The sequence below is a fragment of the Rhinatrema bivittatum genome, chromosome 9, assembly GCF_901001135.1.
Source record: "Rhinatrema bivittatum chromosome 9, aRhiBiv1.1, whole genome shotgun sequence".
NCBI lineage: Eukaryota > Metazoa > Chordata > Amphibia > Gymnophiona > Rhinatrematidae > Rhinatrema > Rhinatrema bivittatum.
In genome coordinates, this window is record NC_042623.1 from 212,425,852 (window position 1) to 212,444,190 (window position 18,339).

Here is an 18,339-nt window from a genome sequence, read left to right on the forward strand (position 1 = left end):
ATTACAAAAAAGAAACCATGGGAGTCGATTGAGAAGGGGAAAGGGGGGGAGAGGAGAGGGAAGGTAGGCTAGGGGTAGGGCGGGGGAGGGAGGGTGGGCAAGGGTTGGAGGGGAAGGGGAAAGCATAGTTAGAAGGAGGTATGGGGATAATGTAAAGGAGGAGGGGGAGACTATGTACAGGCGAACTGTATAGGTGTCATTTAACTACGTAGAATTACGGAGGTGTCGAAAGTTGAAGAAGGCGGTTGAGAACTGGGACAAAGTTACTTCAAAGGGTATAAAAGGGGGGGGTGGAGGGGGGGGGGAACTAGGGAAGGGTGGCGGCCGGGTGACGCGGAAACGGAAGGGTGACAGGGTGCAGGGAGAAGAAAGGGATAAGACAGGCGAGAGGAGGGTGAGGGATGGCCGGGCCGAGCGGAAACTGAAAGGGGGGGGCAGGGGGGAGCTAGGGGGAGATATTACGTTTGGTTTGCGTCGGGGTTTGCGTCAGGGTAGGCCTGTCGGAAAAGCCATGTCTTGACTCCTTTCTTGAAGTTGTGAAAGGATGTCTCTTGGCGTAGGAGGGTGGGGAGGGAGTTCCAGAGGGTAGGGCCAGCGACGGAGAAGGCTCTCCCTCTGGTGTGAGCTGAATGGGCTGTTTTGAGGGATGGGGTGTGGAGGGTGCCTGTATGGGTAGTTCTTGTGGGGCGATCGGAGGAGCGGTAATGAGGCATTTCATCGAGCCAGGTGTGATTGTGTTTATGTAGGGAGTTGTGAAGGATGGTGAGGGTTTTGTATTGTGAGCGGAAGGAGATGGGCAACCAAGGAAGGTCCTTTAGTATAGGGGTGATGTGATCCCTTTTACGTGTACCGGTTATGATTCTAGCCATGGAATTTTGTAGAATCTGAAGGGGTTTGATGGTGGAGGCAGGGAGTCCTAGTAACAGGGAGTTACAATAATCTAGTTTCGTGAGCATGGTGGTCTGAACGACTGTGCGGAAATCGTGGGTGTGGAGGAGGGGTTTGAGTTTTTTTAGGATGTTAATTTTATAGAAACCCCCTTTTAGGAGAGCTTTGATGTGGGGTTTAAAACTTAGGTTCTGATCTATAAAGACGCCCAGGTCTCTTACAAACTGGGTCTGAGAGAGGGCAGTGGTAGTATTTTGGGGGGTGTTCTGTCGCGTGGGGAGGGTGACACGTTCAGGGTGATTTGAGATGACGAGTAATTCTGTTTTTGAGGTGTTTAGAGCTAGATGGAGCTCGGATAGTGAGGCGCTTATGGTGGCGAGGCAAGATTCCCATCGTTGCAAAGGTTCGATTATGGACCCTTGAAACGGGATGAGAATCTGCACGTCATCTGCATATAGGAAGAAATTCAGGCCTAGGTCGGAGAGGAGGTGGCATAGGGGTAGGAGGTAAATATTAAAGAGGGTAGATGATAGGGATGAGCCTTGGGGTACACCTTGTGTGATAGGTATGCGTGAGGATTCGTGCTTGTCAATTTTTACTAGGTATTCTCTGTGTGTGAGGTAGGAGGAGAGCCATGAGAGGGCTGTGCCGGTGATACCTATTTCTGCTAGGCGGGTCATTAGTATTTGATGGTTGACTGTATCGTAGGCAGCGGAGATGTCTAATAGGGCGAGTAGGTATGAGTTTCCATGGTCCATACCTTTAAGTATGGTGTCTGTCATGGCTAGTAGTAAGGTTTCGGTGCTTCGGGCTTTACGGAAACCGAACTGTCGAGAGTGGAGGACATTGTGGTCTTCTAAAAAGTCCGTCAGTTGTTTGTTAATAACCCTCTCTAGGACTTTGGATAAGAAGGGGAGGTTGGAAATTGGACGGTAGTTGGCCGGGTCTGTGGGGTCGAGGGTGGGTTTCTTTAAGAGGGGCTTGACTATGGCCAGTTTGAGGGGTCTGGGACACTGCCTGCGGTGATGGAGCAGTTGATAAGGTCCTTAATTGGTTTGGAGATTGCGGGGGTGATAGAGAGGAGGGTTTTTGAGGGAATGGTGTCTGAGGTGTGTGTGGCGGGTTTCATCTTTTTTAGGGTAGCTTCTACTTCTATGTTGGTGGTGAGGTCAAATGCTTTAAGGATGATCTTTTTGTCATTGGGGATGGGGGGGAGGGGGGTGGTGTTAGCCGGGAAGCGAAGTAGAATGTTGTCGATTTTGTTTTTGAAGTAGAGAGCTATTTCTTCGCATCTTTTGTTGGATATATTTTCGTTGAGAGTAGGTGTATTTGGGTTGGTGAGTTCTGCGACATAGGTGAATAAGGTGTTTGCATTAAATTGGTAGTCATGGATCTTTGCTGCATGGAAATCACGCTTAGCTTGGGTAATCGCATGACGGTATGTGTGTAAGGCATTGTTGTAGCTAGCTTTAAGTGTAGTAGATGGTTGTTTGCGCCAGGCGCGTTCTTTAGTTCTTAGGTCTTGTTTCATTGTTTTTAACTTGGTTGAGAACCATGGTTTTCTTTTCTCGCCTTGTGCAATGGGTATTTCTTTGTGAATGATGGGGCATAGTTCGTTGGCTATGTTCGTTGTGAGATTGTTCCAGGAGTGAAGTGCAGTGTCTGGGTTGGTGAGGTCGATGTTGTTGGTTATTTTGTCGAAGGCTAGGGTGAGCTCTTCTGTACTACACTGTTTGCGGAAGGAGATGGTTTTACGGTGATTTTGTGTGGAGGGTGTGGGGGATTTGGTTTCAAGGGTGGTATTAATGAGGTAGTGGTCGGACCATGGTACAGGGGTGACTACAGGGGGGGTGGCAATGGTTATTTTAGAGTTCACAAAGATTAGGTCGAGTGTGTGACCTGCTTTGTGTGTGGGTTCGGTGATGATTTGATTGAAACCCAGGGCTTTAAGGGTGTCCAGTAGAGTCTCGCAGGAAGGGGTGGTAGGGTGGGAATCCACATGGAGATTGAAGTCCCCTAGTATAATGGTAGGAAGGTCTGTTTTGATGTGGACCGTGAAATATTCAGTGATGGGTGAGGGGTCTTGTTCAATTAGGCCTGGGGGGGCGTAGACTAGGCATATTTGCAGGGATTTGGATGTAAATAGCGCAATTTCTAGTTTGGGTGGGGGTTGAGAGGTTTGGAGTTTGAGGTTAAGTCTTTTTTTGGCTGCCAAGAGTAGACCCCCCCCCCTCTCTTTTTAGGTCTTGGGATGGAGAGGAGGTCGTACGTCTTTGTTGGGAGCTGGTTTAGGAAAACCTGGTCAGTGTTTTTTAACCAAGATTCCGTGATGGCACATAGGTCGGGATTGTCATCTGTAAGTAGATCGTTTAGTATAGGTCCTTTTTTTTGGATGGATTGGGCATTGAAGAGGGTAATAGCTAAGGTTGTTAAGCCTAGGAATTGTGAGAAAGGAGGTGTCATGATAGGTATGAGGGATTTGCGGGGGTTGGGAGGGTGGGTGGGTATTGTAGGGGGCTTGCGTAGTAATGGGCGGTGCCGTCTCGGGATGGGGAGTAGGCACATGATTTCTAGACGCAGGATGGGACTTGGGTAGTGGGGACTAAAATAAGTAGAAACATGGGGGTGGCTGTAGCGAAGGCTGGTGTAATAGCGTAAGAGTCGCTATGGTACATTCCAAGGGCAGGTAGGTTGCAATGAAAGATTGTGCACACTCGGATGCAAGGTACGCTCGAAAGCGACGTCGGGTGATTCAAATGCAATAACTGACAGAGTTGTATAGGGCGTGCAAGTTACAATGAACATACAGGGAGATCAAAAGCAAAGAACATTCAGAGGCAGGGTGCTGTCCAAAGGGATATGTTTTTAAGCTGTTGTTTAAACCATTAAGTAGTTCGCCAAATAGGTAGCCGGGTGATCGAGGTAGGACTGGCGCTGGTGGATGTTTTGTTGATCACACTGTATGAGTGCTGTGAGGGTGGTTGTTGATCACACTGTATGAGTGCTGTGAGGATGGTTGTTGATCACACTGTATGAGTGCTGTGAGGATGGTTGTTGATCACAATGGAGGTATATGAACAAGCTTAGTAATGCAAAGAAATGCGGATTGGCTAGATTGTCTGGGTAGGTAAGAGGAGGATCAGCTGATTTAAAGGAGAGTGGTTGGATTAATTGTCTGTAGAGATCTGGAATAAAGGGTATAGAGAGGTGGAGGTGAAGTTCAGACTACGTGTAGCGTTATGAGTCCTGGAGTGGCTGGCCGTTGTGTATGTGAATTGCTGAAGAGGTAACGGGTGCCGTTTTACTCACTATGCGAGATTATCTGATGTCTGGGGTGGTTGGACGTCTGCGCGTTGTTCGGTGTCCGGAAGCGGGATTCAATGGAGACGTTATGGGTGAGAGATGGAGACATTTGGTGATCCTGGATTGTAGGTTTTGCTCTACTCTTCGGGTCTGCACGAAGGGGCGCACAAAGGGGCAGGCCCCTTTGGCGTGCTCCTTCGGCGCGAGACGCACGGCGCGAGACGCCAAGGAACGTGCCTGTGATTTAAACTACTGCTGGGCGGCTGGGATTGGTCTCAGGTAGGCGGTGGGCGGATCGACGGGTGAGCTGGGGCTCCCACGTGGTCGGCGCGGGGGCTCAGCGTCGGTAGGGCGAGAGGAAGGCCTTACCCCGGTGGGCTCAAGCGCCGATCGCGCGGGCCCCTCTCCCAGCTCCTACAGCCGTTTCTGAGCTGAATTCCCTCTGTGCTGCTGTCTGCTGCAGTCTGCCGGCGAAATGGCGCCTCGGATCGCGCCTGTGATTTAAACTACTGCTGGGCGGCTGGGATTGGTCTCAGGTAGGCGGTGGGCGGATTGACGCCCACCGCCTACAAAACGCCACAGCAAGGATTCTAACAAAGTCCAACAAAAGGGACCACATAACACCCATTTTAAAGAACCTTCACTGGCCCCCAATCAAATTTAGAATCCTCTACAAAGTCCTATCAATCATCCACAAAGTCATCCACAACATCACCCCAATTGATCTCAGGATTCCTTTGCAGCCTCACACTACCTCCCGACCGAAGAGATTAGCTCAGAGAGTCACTCTACAGGCCCATCCTGTCAAAATGTCACTAAGGAAAAGAGCTCTTTCCACCGCTGGCCCTAAACATTGGAACTCACTCCCACCAGACCTCAGGCTTGATCAATCGACACCCACCTTTAAAAAAAGACTTAAGACCTGGTTGTTCAACCAAGCCTTCTCCTAACTCAATTATCCAAGTACAGATCCCAAGGGTAGACCCTGCCCTTGACATATCTACAAATTTCATCCAGTGAATGTCATGACAGTTGGCTTTAGGCCCCGCCAAGTCAGTCCCAGCAGTTATACACATTGTTTCTCCAAGTTCTTTGTATCCAAATTGTATTCTCCCCGTTCACTGTAAGACATTATCCAAGTTTCATTCACCCTGTTCATTGTAAGACATTATACTTTATATACTGTCATTGTAATTGTTGAAATGTAAACCGAAGTGATTAGTAATTCTGTTACCTGAACCTCGGTATATAAAACGGTTAAATAAATAAATAAATACATAAATAACATGCCTACCTGGTGCGAAGATGGTGGACCTCACGTGTCACCTACATAGGATTTTAGACAGTGCTAGGGAGGAGCCGGCTGTCGTGGTACATGTGGGCACCAATGACATAGGAAAATGTGGGAGGGAGGTTCTGGAAGCCAAATTTAGGCTCTTAGGTAGAAAGCTTAAATCCAGAGCCTTCAGGGTACCATTCTCTGAAATGCTCCCTGTTCCACGCGCAGGTCACCAGAGGCAGGCAGAGCTCCGGAGTCTCAATGCGTGGATGAGACGATGGTGCAAATAACAGGGATTCAGTTTGTCAGGAACTGGGGAACCTTTTGGGGAAGGGGGGAGTCTCTTCCGAAGGGATGGGCTCCACCTTAACCAGGGTGGAACCAGACTGCTGGCACTAACTTTTAAAATGGAGATAGAGCAGATTTTAAACTAGAACAAAGGGGAAAGCCAACAGTTGCTCAGCAGCACATGGTTCGGAGAGAGGTATCTTCAAAGGATACTAATGAAAAACTGAAAGGAGCAGCTACAAAGGTAAAAAGTGTGCAAGAGGTGTGGTCATTGTTAAAAAACACCATCCTAGACGCACAGTCCAGATGTATTCCACACATTAAAAAAGGTGGAAAGAAGGCAAAATGATTACCGGCATGATTAAAAGGGGAGGTGAAAGAAGCTATTTTATGCAAAAGATCTTCATTCAAAAATTGGAAGAAGGATCCAACAGAAGAAAATAGGATAATGCATAAGCGTTGGCAAGTTAAATGTAAGACATTGATAAGACAGGCTAAGAGAGAATTTGAAAAGAAATTGGCCATAGAGGCAAAAACTCACAGTAAAAACTTTTAAAAATATATCTGAAGCAGAAAGCCTTGAGGGAGTAAGTTGGACCATTAGATGATCGAGAGCTTAAAGGGGCACTTAGAGAAGATAAGGCCATCGTGGAAAGATTAAACAATTTCTTTGCTTTGGTGTTTACTAAAGAGTATGTTGGGGAGATATCCGTTCCAGAGAAGGTTTTCTTGGGTAATGATTCAGATGGACTGAACCAAATCATGGTGAACCTAGAAGATGTGGTAGGCCTGACTGACAAACTGAAGAGTAGTAAATCACCTGGACTGGGTGGTATACACCCCAGGGTTCTGAAGGAACTAAAAAATGAAATTTCAGACCTATTAGTAAAAATTTGTAAACTATTATTAAAATCATCCATTGCACCTGAAGACTGGAGGATAGCTAATGTAACCCCAATATTTAAAAAGGGCTCCAGGGGCGATCCGGGAAACTACAGACCGGTTAGCCTGACTTCAGTACCAGGAAAAATAGTGGAAAGTGTTCTAAGCATCAAAATCACAGAACATATAGAAAGACATGGTTTAATGTAAGAAAGTCAGCATGGCTTTACCCAAGGCAAGTCTTGCCTCACAAATCTGCTTCTTTTTTGAAGGAGTTAATAAACATGTGGATAAAGATGAACCGGTAGATATAGTGTACTTGGATTTTCAGATGGCGTTTGATAAAGTTCCTCATGAGAGGCTTCTAGGAAAAATAAAAAGTCATGGTATAGGTGGCGATGTCCTTTCGTGGATTACAAACTGGCTAAAAGACAGGAAACAGAGTAGGATTAAATGGACAATTTTCTCAGTGGAAGGGAGTGGGCAGGGGACTGCCTCAGAGATTTGTATTGGGACCCTTACTTTTCAATATATTTATAAATGATCTGGAAAGAAATACAATGAGTGAGGTAATCAAATTTGCAGATGATATAAAATTGTTCAGAGTAGTTAAATCACAAGCAGATTGTGATAAATTGCAGGAAGACCTTGTGAGACTGGAAATTGGGCATCAAAATGGCAGATGAAATGTAATGTGGATAAGTGCAAGGTGATGCATAAAGGGAAAAATAACCCATGCTATAGTTACACAATGTTGGGTTCCATATTAGGTGCTACCAGTCAAGAAAGAGATCTAGGCGTCATAGTGGATAACACATTGAAATTGTCTGTTCAGTGTGCTGCAGCAGTCAAATAAGCAAACAGAATGTTGGGAATTATTAGAAAGGGAATGGTGAATAAAATGGAAAATGTCATAATGCCTCTGTATCACTCCACGGTGAGACCCCACCTCGAATACTGTTTACAATTCTGATCGCCACATCTCAAAAAAAGATATAATTGTGATGGAGAAGATACAGAGAAAGGCGACCAAAATGGTAAGGGGAATGGAACAGTTCCCCTATGAGGAAAGACTAAAGAGGTTAGGACTTTTCAGCTTGGAGAAGAGACGGCTGAGGGGGGGGATATGATAGAGCAGTGGCGTAGCCACGGGTGGGCCTGGGTGGGCAGGTGCCCACCCAACTTAGACCCAGGCCCACCCAACTGGCACCGGAACTGCAAGGCTGTCGCGGGATCCCATCCCCGCGACAGCGAACAAGAGAACCCACGCCTCGCGCGCCATCACGGCACACGTGGGGAAGCGCGGCTGCGGCCGTATGGCCAACCGGTCTTCCTGTTGAGGGGGGGAGCGGAAGCGCCGCGGGCAGCTTCCGCTTCCTCCCCCCAAAGCAGGAAGATCAGCTGCCTCTCCTGCTGCCACCCGTTCTCCTGCTATCTTCGGGCCCGCCGAACTTCCTGTTTGGGGGTGGGGAGCGGAAGCGCCGCGGGCAGCTTCCGCTTCCTCCCCCCAATGCAGGAAGATCAGCTGCCTCTCCTGCTGCCACCCGTTCTGCTATCTTCGGACCAAACGGCCCGCTGAACTTCCTGTTTGGGGGAGCGGAAGCGCCGCGCACAGCTTCCGCTTTCTCCCCCAAAGCAGAAAGATCAGCTGCCTCTCCTGCTGCCACCGGCCTCCTGCTATCTTCAGGCGTCGGGCCGTATGGTCCGCCGATCTTCCTGCTGGGGGGAGGGAGGAAGCGGACGTTGTGCGCTGCGCTTCCGCTCCCCCCCCCGACAGGAAGTTCGGACGCCCGAAGATAGCAGGAGTCCGGTGGCAGCAGGAGAGGCAGCTGATCTTCCTGCTCTGGGGGAGAAAGCGGAAGCTGTGCACGTGCTTGAATGTGTATGTGTGGATGAGAATGGGAGTGTGTGTGGGTGAAAACTGGAGCCTGGGTGTGTATGTGGGTGAGAATGGAAGCTTGAATATGTGGGTGAATGGGAGCTCGAATGTGTGTATGTGTGGTTGAGAATGGGAGCCTGGGTTTGTGGGTGGGTGAGAATGGGAGCTTGAATGTGTGTGTATATATGGGTGAGAATGAGAGCCTGGGTTTGTGTGGGTGGGTGAGAATGGAAGCTTGAATATGTGAATAAGAATGGGTGCTTGAATGTGTGTATGTGTGGGTGAGAATAGTATCTTAAATGTGTATATGTATGGATGAGAATGGGAGCTTGAATATGTGTGGGTGAGACTGGGAGCATGGGTTTGTGGGTGAGAATGGGAGTCTGGGTTTATGTGTGTGGGTGAGAATGGGTGCCTGGATGTGCATCTGTGTGTGCATAAGAATATAAGCCTGGGGAGGGGTGAGAAAGTGAGAACTTGAATGTGAGCTTGGGGGGGGGGGGGGGGGGGAGAGCATATGAGAGTGAGAGCTTGAGTGTGTGAGAGGGAGTCTGTGAGAGAAAGCGTGTGTGTGTGTGTGTGGAAGGGAAGAAGACAGTAATAGAAGAAAGACACTGAAAAGGAATTAGGAAATGAGCTATAAGGGAAAAAATGGGAAAAAGAGACCAGGACCAACTGATTAGAAAAATACAAAGATCAGACAACAAAGGTAAAAATATATATCTATATTTTGAGATGTTAGCAATTTAAATATAAGCAACACAACCGCTCTCTCAAAATTTATGGACAGGTAGGAGCCGTGTATAAAATCGTAATAATAAGAAGGCTAAAGTACCACAAATCACCGTGAATTATGTTTGTATCATTAAGTAAACCTCATACTTAGGCGTAGATGTGAATGCTATGCCCGTTCCCTCCGAGGCCGCTCCGATTTCGGAGCGGCCTCGGAGGGAACGGGGGTAGGCTGCGCGGCTCGGCGCGCGCCGGCTATACGGAATTGATAGCCTTGCGCTCGCCGATCCAGGATTTTAGCGGCTACGCGCATATCTACTAAAATCCCGCGTACTTTTGCTTGCGCCTGATGCGCCAGCAAAAGTACGCCAAATCGCGCGGTTTGAAAATCTACCCCTCAACGCACAATTAAACTCTGGAATTTGTTACCAGGGGATGTGGTTAGTGCAGTTAGTGTAGCTGTGTTTAAAAAAGGATTGGATAAGTTCTTGGAGGAGAAGTCCATTACCTGCTATTAATTAAATTGACTTAGAAAATAGCCACTGCTTTTACTAGCAACGGTAACATGAAATAGACTTAGTTTTTGGGTACTTGCCAGGTTCTTATGGCCTGGTTTGGCCACTGTTGGAAACAGGATGCTGGGCTTGACGGACCCTTGGTCTGACCCAGTATGGCATGTTCTTATGTTCTTATAATAATTATGACAACTTGTACCAAGTTTGGGTCTCTCCATTCACTGACTGTTGTATTTGGATTTTAAAATAATGATTGAAACTCACATGAATTACAATCAGAATGTAAGTGATAAACACTACATATTTAACAGGGGACTTTAAAAAAAAAAAGAAAAGTACTCACTGTGTAGTGATGCCATTGAGTCATGGTATTTAGCCATTTTTTCCTCCAGAAGTCTGAAAAATAAATAAATATATAAGATAAACCTGTTTGTAATAAATGTATCTGTGCCCTTTAAATCATGTGATATGTTTACAAGTGCTCATGCTTCCTGAATCACATTTTCTTCTATATATAGCTGCAAAAAATCCCCAAAAAGTACTGTGATTCGCAAGTCACCAATGTGTGCATCAAGCAAAATCTTTTGATGCATAGTCAGAAAAGCTCAGCCAATGCTCAGGCATTTTTCACAATACCTGCTGACATCAAAATGAGCTCTACCTCCCCTGAAATTTGAGCTCACAGCTGTTGAAAGTAAGCTATACTTTGCAATATTTCAAGCATACACACAGGAAGCAGTGATGTTTATGATTTACCTATTAAATTATGATGAGCCATTGTTTTCACAATTGTTTAAGATTCTACCCTCAAAAATTCTCTCTCCCTTTTCCCATGTTGCAGTCATATTCCTGTTTACCCCAAGTGAAATAGAATGTGAGAGGTTCCTGCACTGTGTATGTGAAGATATCTGTGCCAATATGAACCAACTGAATCCAGCAAGCATGAAGACGTTTACAGAGAGAAACCAAAATTTGTGATTCTGGATCCTGATCACAAATTCCTTCCATCTTCTGGATATATGCTGGTCGGTGAGGTTTTAATGATTTGTGTTCCACAGTAATAAAAAAAGATGTCTAAGAAAACTGATGTTAAAATAAAAATCCTCAATTCGATCAAGGCCTTTGTAAATTTAACAATGATTTTCTGAGAATATTTTTAATAATTTTGGATCATGATTGTAAAACTCCTGCCTGTGGACTAGACCCATGGTTCAGAAGACTTGTGTTTTTTTAGTTTCCCGGTTGGCAGGGTTAGGTAAGGTGCAGGGGTAGCATGCTTGGAAGAGAAGAAATCAGTGATTACTATTACAACAACCTCTTCTGTTCATGGAAAGCTGCTGAAATGAAGTCATGCAAGAGTCATTCTGTCAACTCTTTGGGTCAACAAAGATACTGGTGTTGTCAAGGGCATACCATTTAAGGCAGGGAAAAGAGGGCATATTTTATGTTATCTAAGAGTTTTCTCTGCAATTCCTGAACTTTTGGGAGCTGCCAAGTAAACAAGAGAATTACAAATAACTAGAAATGGGCCAAAATAGCTTGATTCTCATCAGAAACTTCACTCATTATCTAGATGTGTTCAGGGCCGGTGCAAGGGTATTAGGCACCCTAGGCAAACCTTACAGTCTGGCGCCCCCTCCCCATACACAATTTTAAATTATGCATTTATAACATATTTTACATGAAAAATGACATTCTAAGGTAAAATTAATATACAAGTTGTTGTGATAATTTCATGCACTGTTGTGATGCCAACAAGAAAACTTTGCATCTTGGAATTCATATGGCCTCATACCTATTATGATATATTTCGGCATGGTCCTCCTGTATCAACACAATACTATCTGCCAACACTCAAAGAATAACAACCCTACCTATGAAAAAGAATACCAAAAATATTACACCAGAATCTAAAATATCAATACACCTCCTATCAGGAAAACAGAACAGGCTAAGCTACTACAAATTCCTACAGAGAAACCACATACTAAAAGAATGCTTCATCTTAGTCTTTGCATGCAGAACACAAACCCTCACCAAATACAGAATAAAGCCACATAAAGTATAAATAGAAATGTGCAGACAAAAACTGAGCTGTAAAACGCATCACGCCAGACTCTATACAGTGTACCAATGGAAAAACAAAAATTTCACCATTCCTCGTGAAACAAATCAATAAAATAAAGATATATAAATCATTAATCATAATTATAAAATCATACAAATAAAATAATTTCAAAACAGCTGATGAATAGAATATCCAATAATTAAAGACTCATGCAAATTTTGAAAGCTTTACCAAACACCAATAAAATATTTCAAACAGCAGACACATCACATACTACCCAATAATTAAAATGATAGTCAATCAAGAAAAATGAACTTAAAAAGCCACCTTTACTTACCCTCTCCAGCAGTTCTCCTACTCCTTTCCCTTGCAGGCCATACCAGAAGCAGCAGTAGCTGCTGAAGCTGTCCTCACAGACCTCTTCCTCAGGGATCACAACCAGTCTCTTCTCTCTCTCACACACACACACACCAGTCACACCCTCAGGACCAGTTTCTGTCTCTCACACACCAATCATCTCCTCAACCAGTCTCTCTCTCTCTCACACACACACACACACACACACCAGTCATCTCCCTGATCAGCCTCTCTCACACATACACACGTCACCTCTCTGGCCAGTCTCTCTCAATCACACATGCTCTCGCTCTCTCTTACTTACACATAGGCTTTCAATCACAGACATGCTCTATTTCACTTACACACAAGCTCTCAATCACACACATGCCCTCTCTCACAGCCACAAGCCAGCCAAAAAACATGCTCTATCTCTCTCGCGCACACACATTGACGCACAGAAGCACCCTCCTTGACTCACATATACACCACGCACATACAGAAGCACCCTCCCTGTCTCACATACATATTACACTCTCACGGAAGCACCTTGCTTTCAGACTTGCAGCATTTTTCACTTTATTAAAAGTGAAAGTGATGCTCCCAACCGTTAAATAAGAAAACCACATTCCTATCAAAAGACGAAATGACACCCTTCCTTCAGGTTCTGTCCTCCCAAGGGACAGCCACCCACACAGTACAGCTTCTCTTGTTTTACGCTTCCAGGCAATAAAGCAAGTGTCTTTCTTCAAACTATCAGTCGTATGATTATTCATGTGGGTGTTATGGAACAGAAAGACATCCTTAGTCAGCTTCCCTTTTAAATGGGAAGATTCCAGTCTTAGTCATTTAAAAATTTACATTTTCTAAAGGCTTAAAAAAAAAAAAAAAAAGCAAAACCATTTCAGGTTCTATTCTAGTCTTCATGCTTAAATTATGCTTCAAAAAACAAAAAAAACAAAAAACCCCACCTGGCATCAGTATCTTAAATTTGTGATTTTGCTGAGATGAACATTCTAAATACTTTAATTTTTTTTTGCTTTAGTATTTGTCTCTACCCACTTTAAGTTAAATTTTATTTTCCAGAAGAGGGATGCTTAAAATTCAGTAATTTCATCTTTCATCCAACTTTTCAAAAGTTCAGGTATATGTATTATCACATTTCATTTTTTTAAACTGGCAGATTCCTTTCTCACATACACCCACACAGAAACACACCAGAAAGAAGATCGGCGCCGAGACTTAGGGGGCACCGCGGCAGGCAGGCAGCCAGCTCCCGACTCACCCTGCCTCCCCCCCGAGTGCCACCCTCCCGACACCCCGCTACTGGTCCAGCGGAGGTCACGGGAGCGATCTGCCGCTCCCGGGGCCTCCGCTGCCACTAAGCAAAATGGCACCGGTGGTCTTCAGCCCCTACCATGTGACAGGGGCTAACGGTGCCACTGGTTGACCCCTGTCACACGATAGGGGCTGAAGGTAACCGGCGCCATTTTGCTTAGTGGCAGCCGAGGCCCCGGGAGCGGCAGATCGCTTCCGGGACCTCCCCTGGACCACTAGGGGGGTGTCGGGAGGGTGACACTCGGGGGGAGGCAGGGCGAGTCGGGAGCTGGCTGCCTGCCGTGGCGCCCCCTAAATCTCGGCAGTTGGTCTCCATCTAGGCGAGTCGAAGGCTGGCAGAATTTTGAAAGGGCACTTTTTGCCCTTTCAAAATTCTGCTGCCTGCCGCAGCGCCCCCTAAGTCTCGGCGCCCTAGGCACAGGCCTAGCTCGCCTAGTGGTTCCGCCGGCCCTGGATGTGTTTCTCAAGCCAGTCCTAGAGTATCCCCTAGCCTGTCTGGTTTTCAGGATATTCACAATGAATATGTATGAGACAGATTTGCATTCAGTAAAAAACAGTGGAAGGGAGCTATGATTTGTGTCCCCTGTCCAAGGACTGTTGATGAAACAGCTGAGTTGAGTTGGAAGAGGTATATAAAAAAAGAAAAAAAAATCAAAAGTAGCTACAAACGAAGGCTCATGGCTCCATAGTACAATAGAGATTAGTTTCAAATGTGCTGGAAGCTTAAAGGCCCAGAAGGAAACTGATAGGACTAAAAAAAATTGTTACAGGGAATTGCTACAGGGAAAAATTACTACTTGTTATGGAGGTAATTTTAACAGGAGTTACACATGTAAATGTAACATTCTATCATAGCAATTTTAAAAAGCCATTTGTGTGCATAAAGTGCACTTACATGGGAATATCCTATGGATAATTTAATGACATATTGTAGGAATTTTCAAAAGCCCACTTTCACGGGTACAGTGCATTTAAATGTGTAAAACCCAATTTTAAGCATATAAATGCTTTTAAAATCAGGCCTTATGTGTACTTTTGAAATATTGCACAGTATGTAGAAGAGTACTGTTTTACTGAAGCAAAAAGGAGAAACTTACTCTAAAAGCCTTTTAAAAATGTAACCTGCTTGCAGGATAGGCCCTGCGATCATAAAAAAAGCTTACAAATTCAAAAGGCCAATCCTGAGCAGTAAATCTCAGCATACTCATGTAACAGAAAAAATGTTTTATTGTTGGTCAGCGTTTCAACATTACCAGCTTTCATCAAGATTTCAGTCATAGTTAAGAGTTAATTTCAGCATTACAACAAGGAGAGTTGGTATGCAGAAATTCTGCTCAACAAAAAAAACGTTTTTCATAATTAGTTGGATGTGCTCAGAAAATAAGATTACTTATGTATTTATCCAATTTATAATCTGCTTTACCATCGCTTAAGACGGAATACAAAATGCCCCTACTTAGCAAAACTCCTTGAAAAAGTAGTCAACACCCAACTCACTGACTACCTAGAAAAACACAACATCCTATTCCCTTCACAATTCGGATTCTGTAAATTCTTTAGCACTGAAACCTCGCTTATCTCCCTCACTGACACACTCCTCAAAGGTCTAGACAATGGCCACTCATACATCCTAGCCATGCTCGATATATCCTCTGCCTTTGACACCCGCATCAGCCACCAAATTCTATTAAACAGACTAACAGAAATTGGCATAACCGGCACTGCCCTGCTATGGTTTAAATCGTGCCTTGATAATAGACAATATAAAGTCAAAATAGGAAACAACAAATCAGTTCCCATCAAATCCACTGGTGGCATACCCCAAGACTCCTCACTATCCTCTACATGTTGCCTCTCTGCCAACTACTATCTGAACTAGGCCTCACTCACTTCATCTACGTGGATGACGTCCAAATTCTATTCCCCATCACTGAATCTATCCCCAAATCCCTCCAAATCTGGGAAAACTGTCTATCTTCAATTAACCACCTCCTCACAAATCTAAACCTCACCCTCAATACCTCCAAAACTGAACTCCTTCTTATATCTCATAACCAGACCACTAATCCTCCCACTGACACCAACCCTGATTACCTCACACTCCACCTTTTACACCATGTAAGAGACCTTGGCGTCATAACAGACAGCCAACTTAACCTAAAAAAATTCATTAACCACACCATGAAAGACTGCTATTACAAACTACATGTTCTCATAAAACTCAGACCCCTCCTCCATCCTAATGACTTCCACACTGTCCTCCAGGCTTTAATCTTCTCCAAAATTGACTACTGCAACTCCCTCTTACTTGGCCTCCCTGCCAACACCCTCAAACCCCTCTAAATGCTACAAAATGCTACTGCCAGAATCCTCACAAATACGATCACATCACTCCTATCCTTAAAGACCTCCACAGGCTCCCAATCCATTTCAGAATCTTCCACAAGACACTCACAATAATACACAAGATCCTGCATAACCACAATATACAATGGCTAAACAACTCACTACAATTCCAAACCCCCATCAGACCCACCAGATCCGCCTACACTGGCACCCTACATATCCCCACGCCCACACTCACCCACCTCGTCTCCACCAGAGCAAGAGTGCTCTGCATTGCTGGCCCCTTACACTGGAACTCGATGCCCCAATACCTACGACTGGAACCCTGCACTCAGAAATTCAAAAAAGAAACTAAAGACATGGCTTTTCGAATAAGCCTTTACTTAACTCCCCCCCCCCCCCCCCCTCAAGCTAACACACAACAAAAATCCTCCTGTATATAGTTCCTGTTGTTAATTATTTGACTAATTCATATTGTTGTAACTTATTCATCGCTCTCCCTCCTAAATCTTCTCTCTCTCTGACACTCATCTATAACCTTTTCTCTGTTATTGGTTTCTGCAATTATTTATAATGTTCATTGTAACTGTCCCGATCTGGCCTCCAGTGCCCCTACCGGCACCTCTTCGCTTTGCAGGTAACCCCTCACAGTGCAGGGACTTTGTGAATCAGTGCAGCATGCACTTTTCTTTACAGCCTGCCTACTTTCCCGACATAGTTTCCAAAACTACATATATTTTGTCCCTTCTGGATGGGAAGGCCCTAGCCTGGGCATCACTTCTTTGGGTGCAAATGGACCCAATCCTGAGTGACCTACCGGGTTTTCTCACTCTCTTTCGCTCCATATTTGATGACCCCGGTCGCAAAACCATCGCTCAATCTACACTCCTGCACCTACAACAGGGTGCCAGGACTCTGACCGATTATGTCATCGAGTTTAAGACTCTCTCCTCGGAATTACACCGCGACCTAGGCTGCCTACGCGCCATCTTCCTTGAAGGGTTAAGTTCTCGCATCAAGGATGAACTAGCCACTCGAGAGCTTCCTTCGACATTAGATTCTCTCAGCGACCTTGCTGGTCGCATTGATCGCCGGCTATGTGAGCGAACACATGAGGCTAGAGGATCTAAGAAGTCATCTACTGGCGTCCCTCACACGCGCTCTACACCAGCTATCCAGCCTGCTCTGATACAGAGTTCTGAAGAGGAAGAACCGATGCAAATGGGTCACAGCCATCTATCTGCAAAAGAGAAGCATAGAAGGCAAAGATCCGGTCTATGCATGTACTGCGAGCAACCACGCCATGCCGTATCCTCCTGTCCACTCTGTCCGGGAAACTTCCAGGCCTAGGATCTACTGGAGGACTTCTTCTAGGCCTAACCATCCCTTCTCCTCCGCTGACACTGCCCATCTCTATTAATACAGAAGTGATGCAATACCACATCTTAGCCTTGGTAGACTCCGGGGCCGGAAGAAATTTTATACTGCGACAACTCGTGGAACACCTCCAGATCCCCACTGTCTGGACACCAACACCACTGCTATTATCTTCCATTCATGAAGAACCACTACCTGATGAAGTGACCATGTCCACAGTCCCCGTCCAATTTCGCACTGGATCTATGCACACAGAGACCATATCCTTCCTTGTCCTGGATAAGGCAATACACCCTGTGGTACTTGGACTTCCTTGGCTGCAGATACACACACCTCAGTTTGACTGGAGTACCTTACAACTATCCCAATGGGGCAACTCCTGCCATGGAAAATGTTTGGAGGTTGTAACACCGATGCCTTGCCTCGCAACTACCACAGCCATTCCGGGTCTTCCGCCGCAGTGCTCTTCCTTCAAAGAAATGTTCTCCAAGGTAGCCGCGAACACTTTACCACCTCACCGATCCTTCAACTGCGCTATAAATTTGTTACGGAACACTGAGCCTCCTCAAGGAAAGGTATACCCATTTTCTCTCACCGAGACAAAGGCCATGTCAGACTACATTAAAGAGAATCTGGCGAAAGGGTTTATTCGGCCTTCCAAATCTACTGCCGGGGCTGGATTCTTTTTGTGGGAAAGAAAGATGGCTCCCTCCAGCCATGTATAGATTACCACGGCCAAAAGGACCGCTACCCATTTCCGCTAATCTCTGAACTTTTTGATAGGCTCCAAAGAGCCAAGATCTTTACAAAATTGGATCTCAGATGAGCATATAATCTGGTCAGAATATGTCAGGGTGACGAATGGAAGACTGCATTTAAAACCCGCGACGGCCATTTTGAATATTTAGTAATGCCATTCGGCCTCTGCAATGCCCCGGCAGTATTCCAAAACATGATAAATGAAGTCTTCAGAGACATGCTCTACAGTTGTGTTGTGGTCTATCTGGACGATATTCTGGTATTTTCCCAGGATCTTCAGAATCATCAAGTGGACGTTGCCAATGTTCTACAGCGGTATGGGAGTATTGGTTATATGCTAAATTGGAGA

General features: G+C 45.4%; 1 protein-coding gene across 4 annotated transcripts in view; it reads right to left on the reverse strand.

Moving 5' to 3' along the window:
• ERICH6 (glutamate rich 6) overlaps nt 1–18,339 on the reverse strand; it is a 285,150-nt gene that overhangs the window by 113,285 nt on the left and 153,526 nt on the right. For all 4 annotated transcript variants that reach the window (XM_029616495.1, XM_029616497.1, XM_029616496.1 and 1 more), the window contains exon 9: nt 10,110–10,162. In XM_029616495.1, coding sequence (XP_029472355.1) covers nt 10,110–10,162 — 53 coding nt within the window. The remainder of the gene's footprint in view (nt 1–10,109; nt 10,163–18,339) is intronic.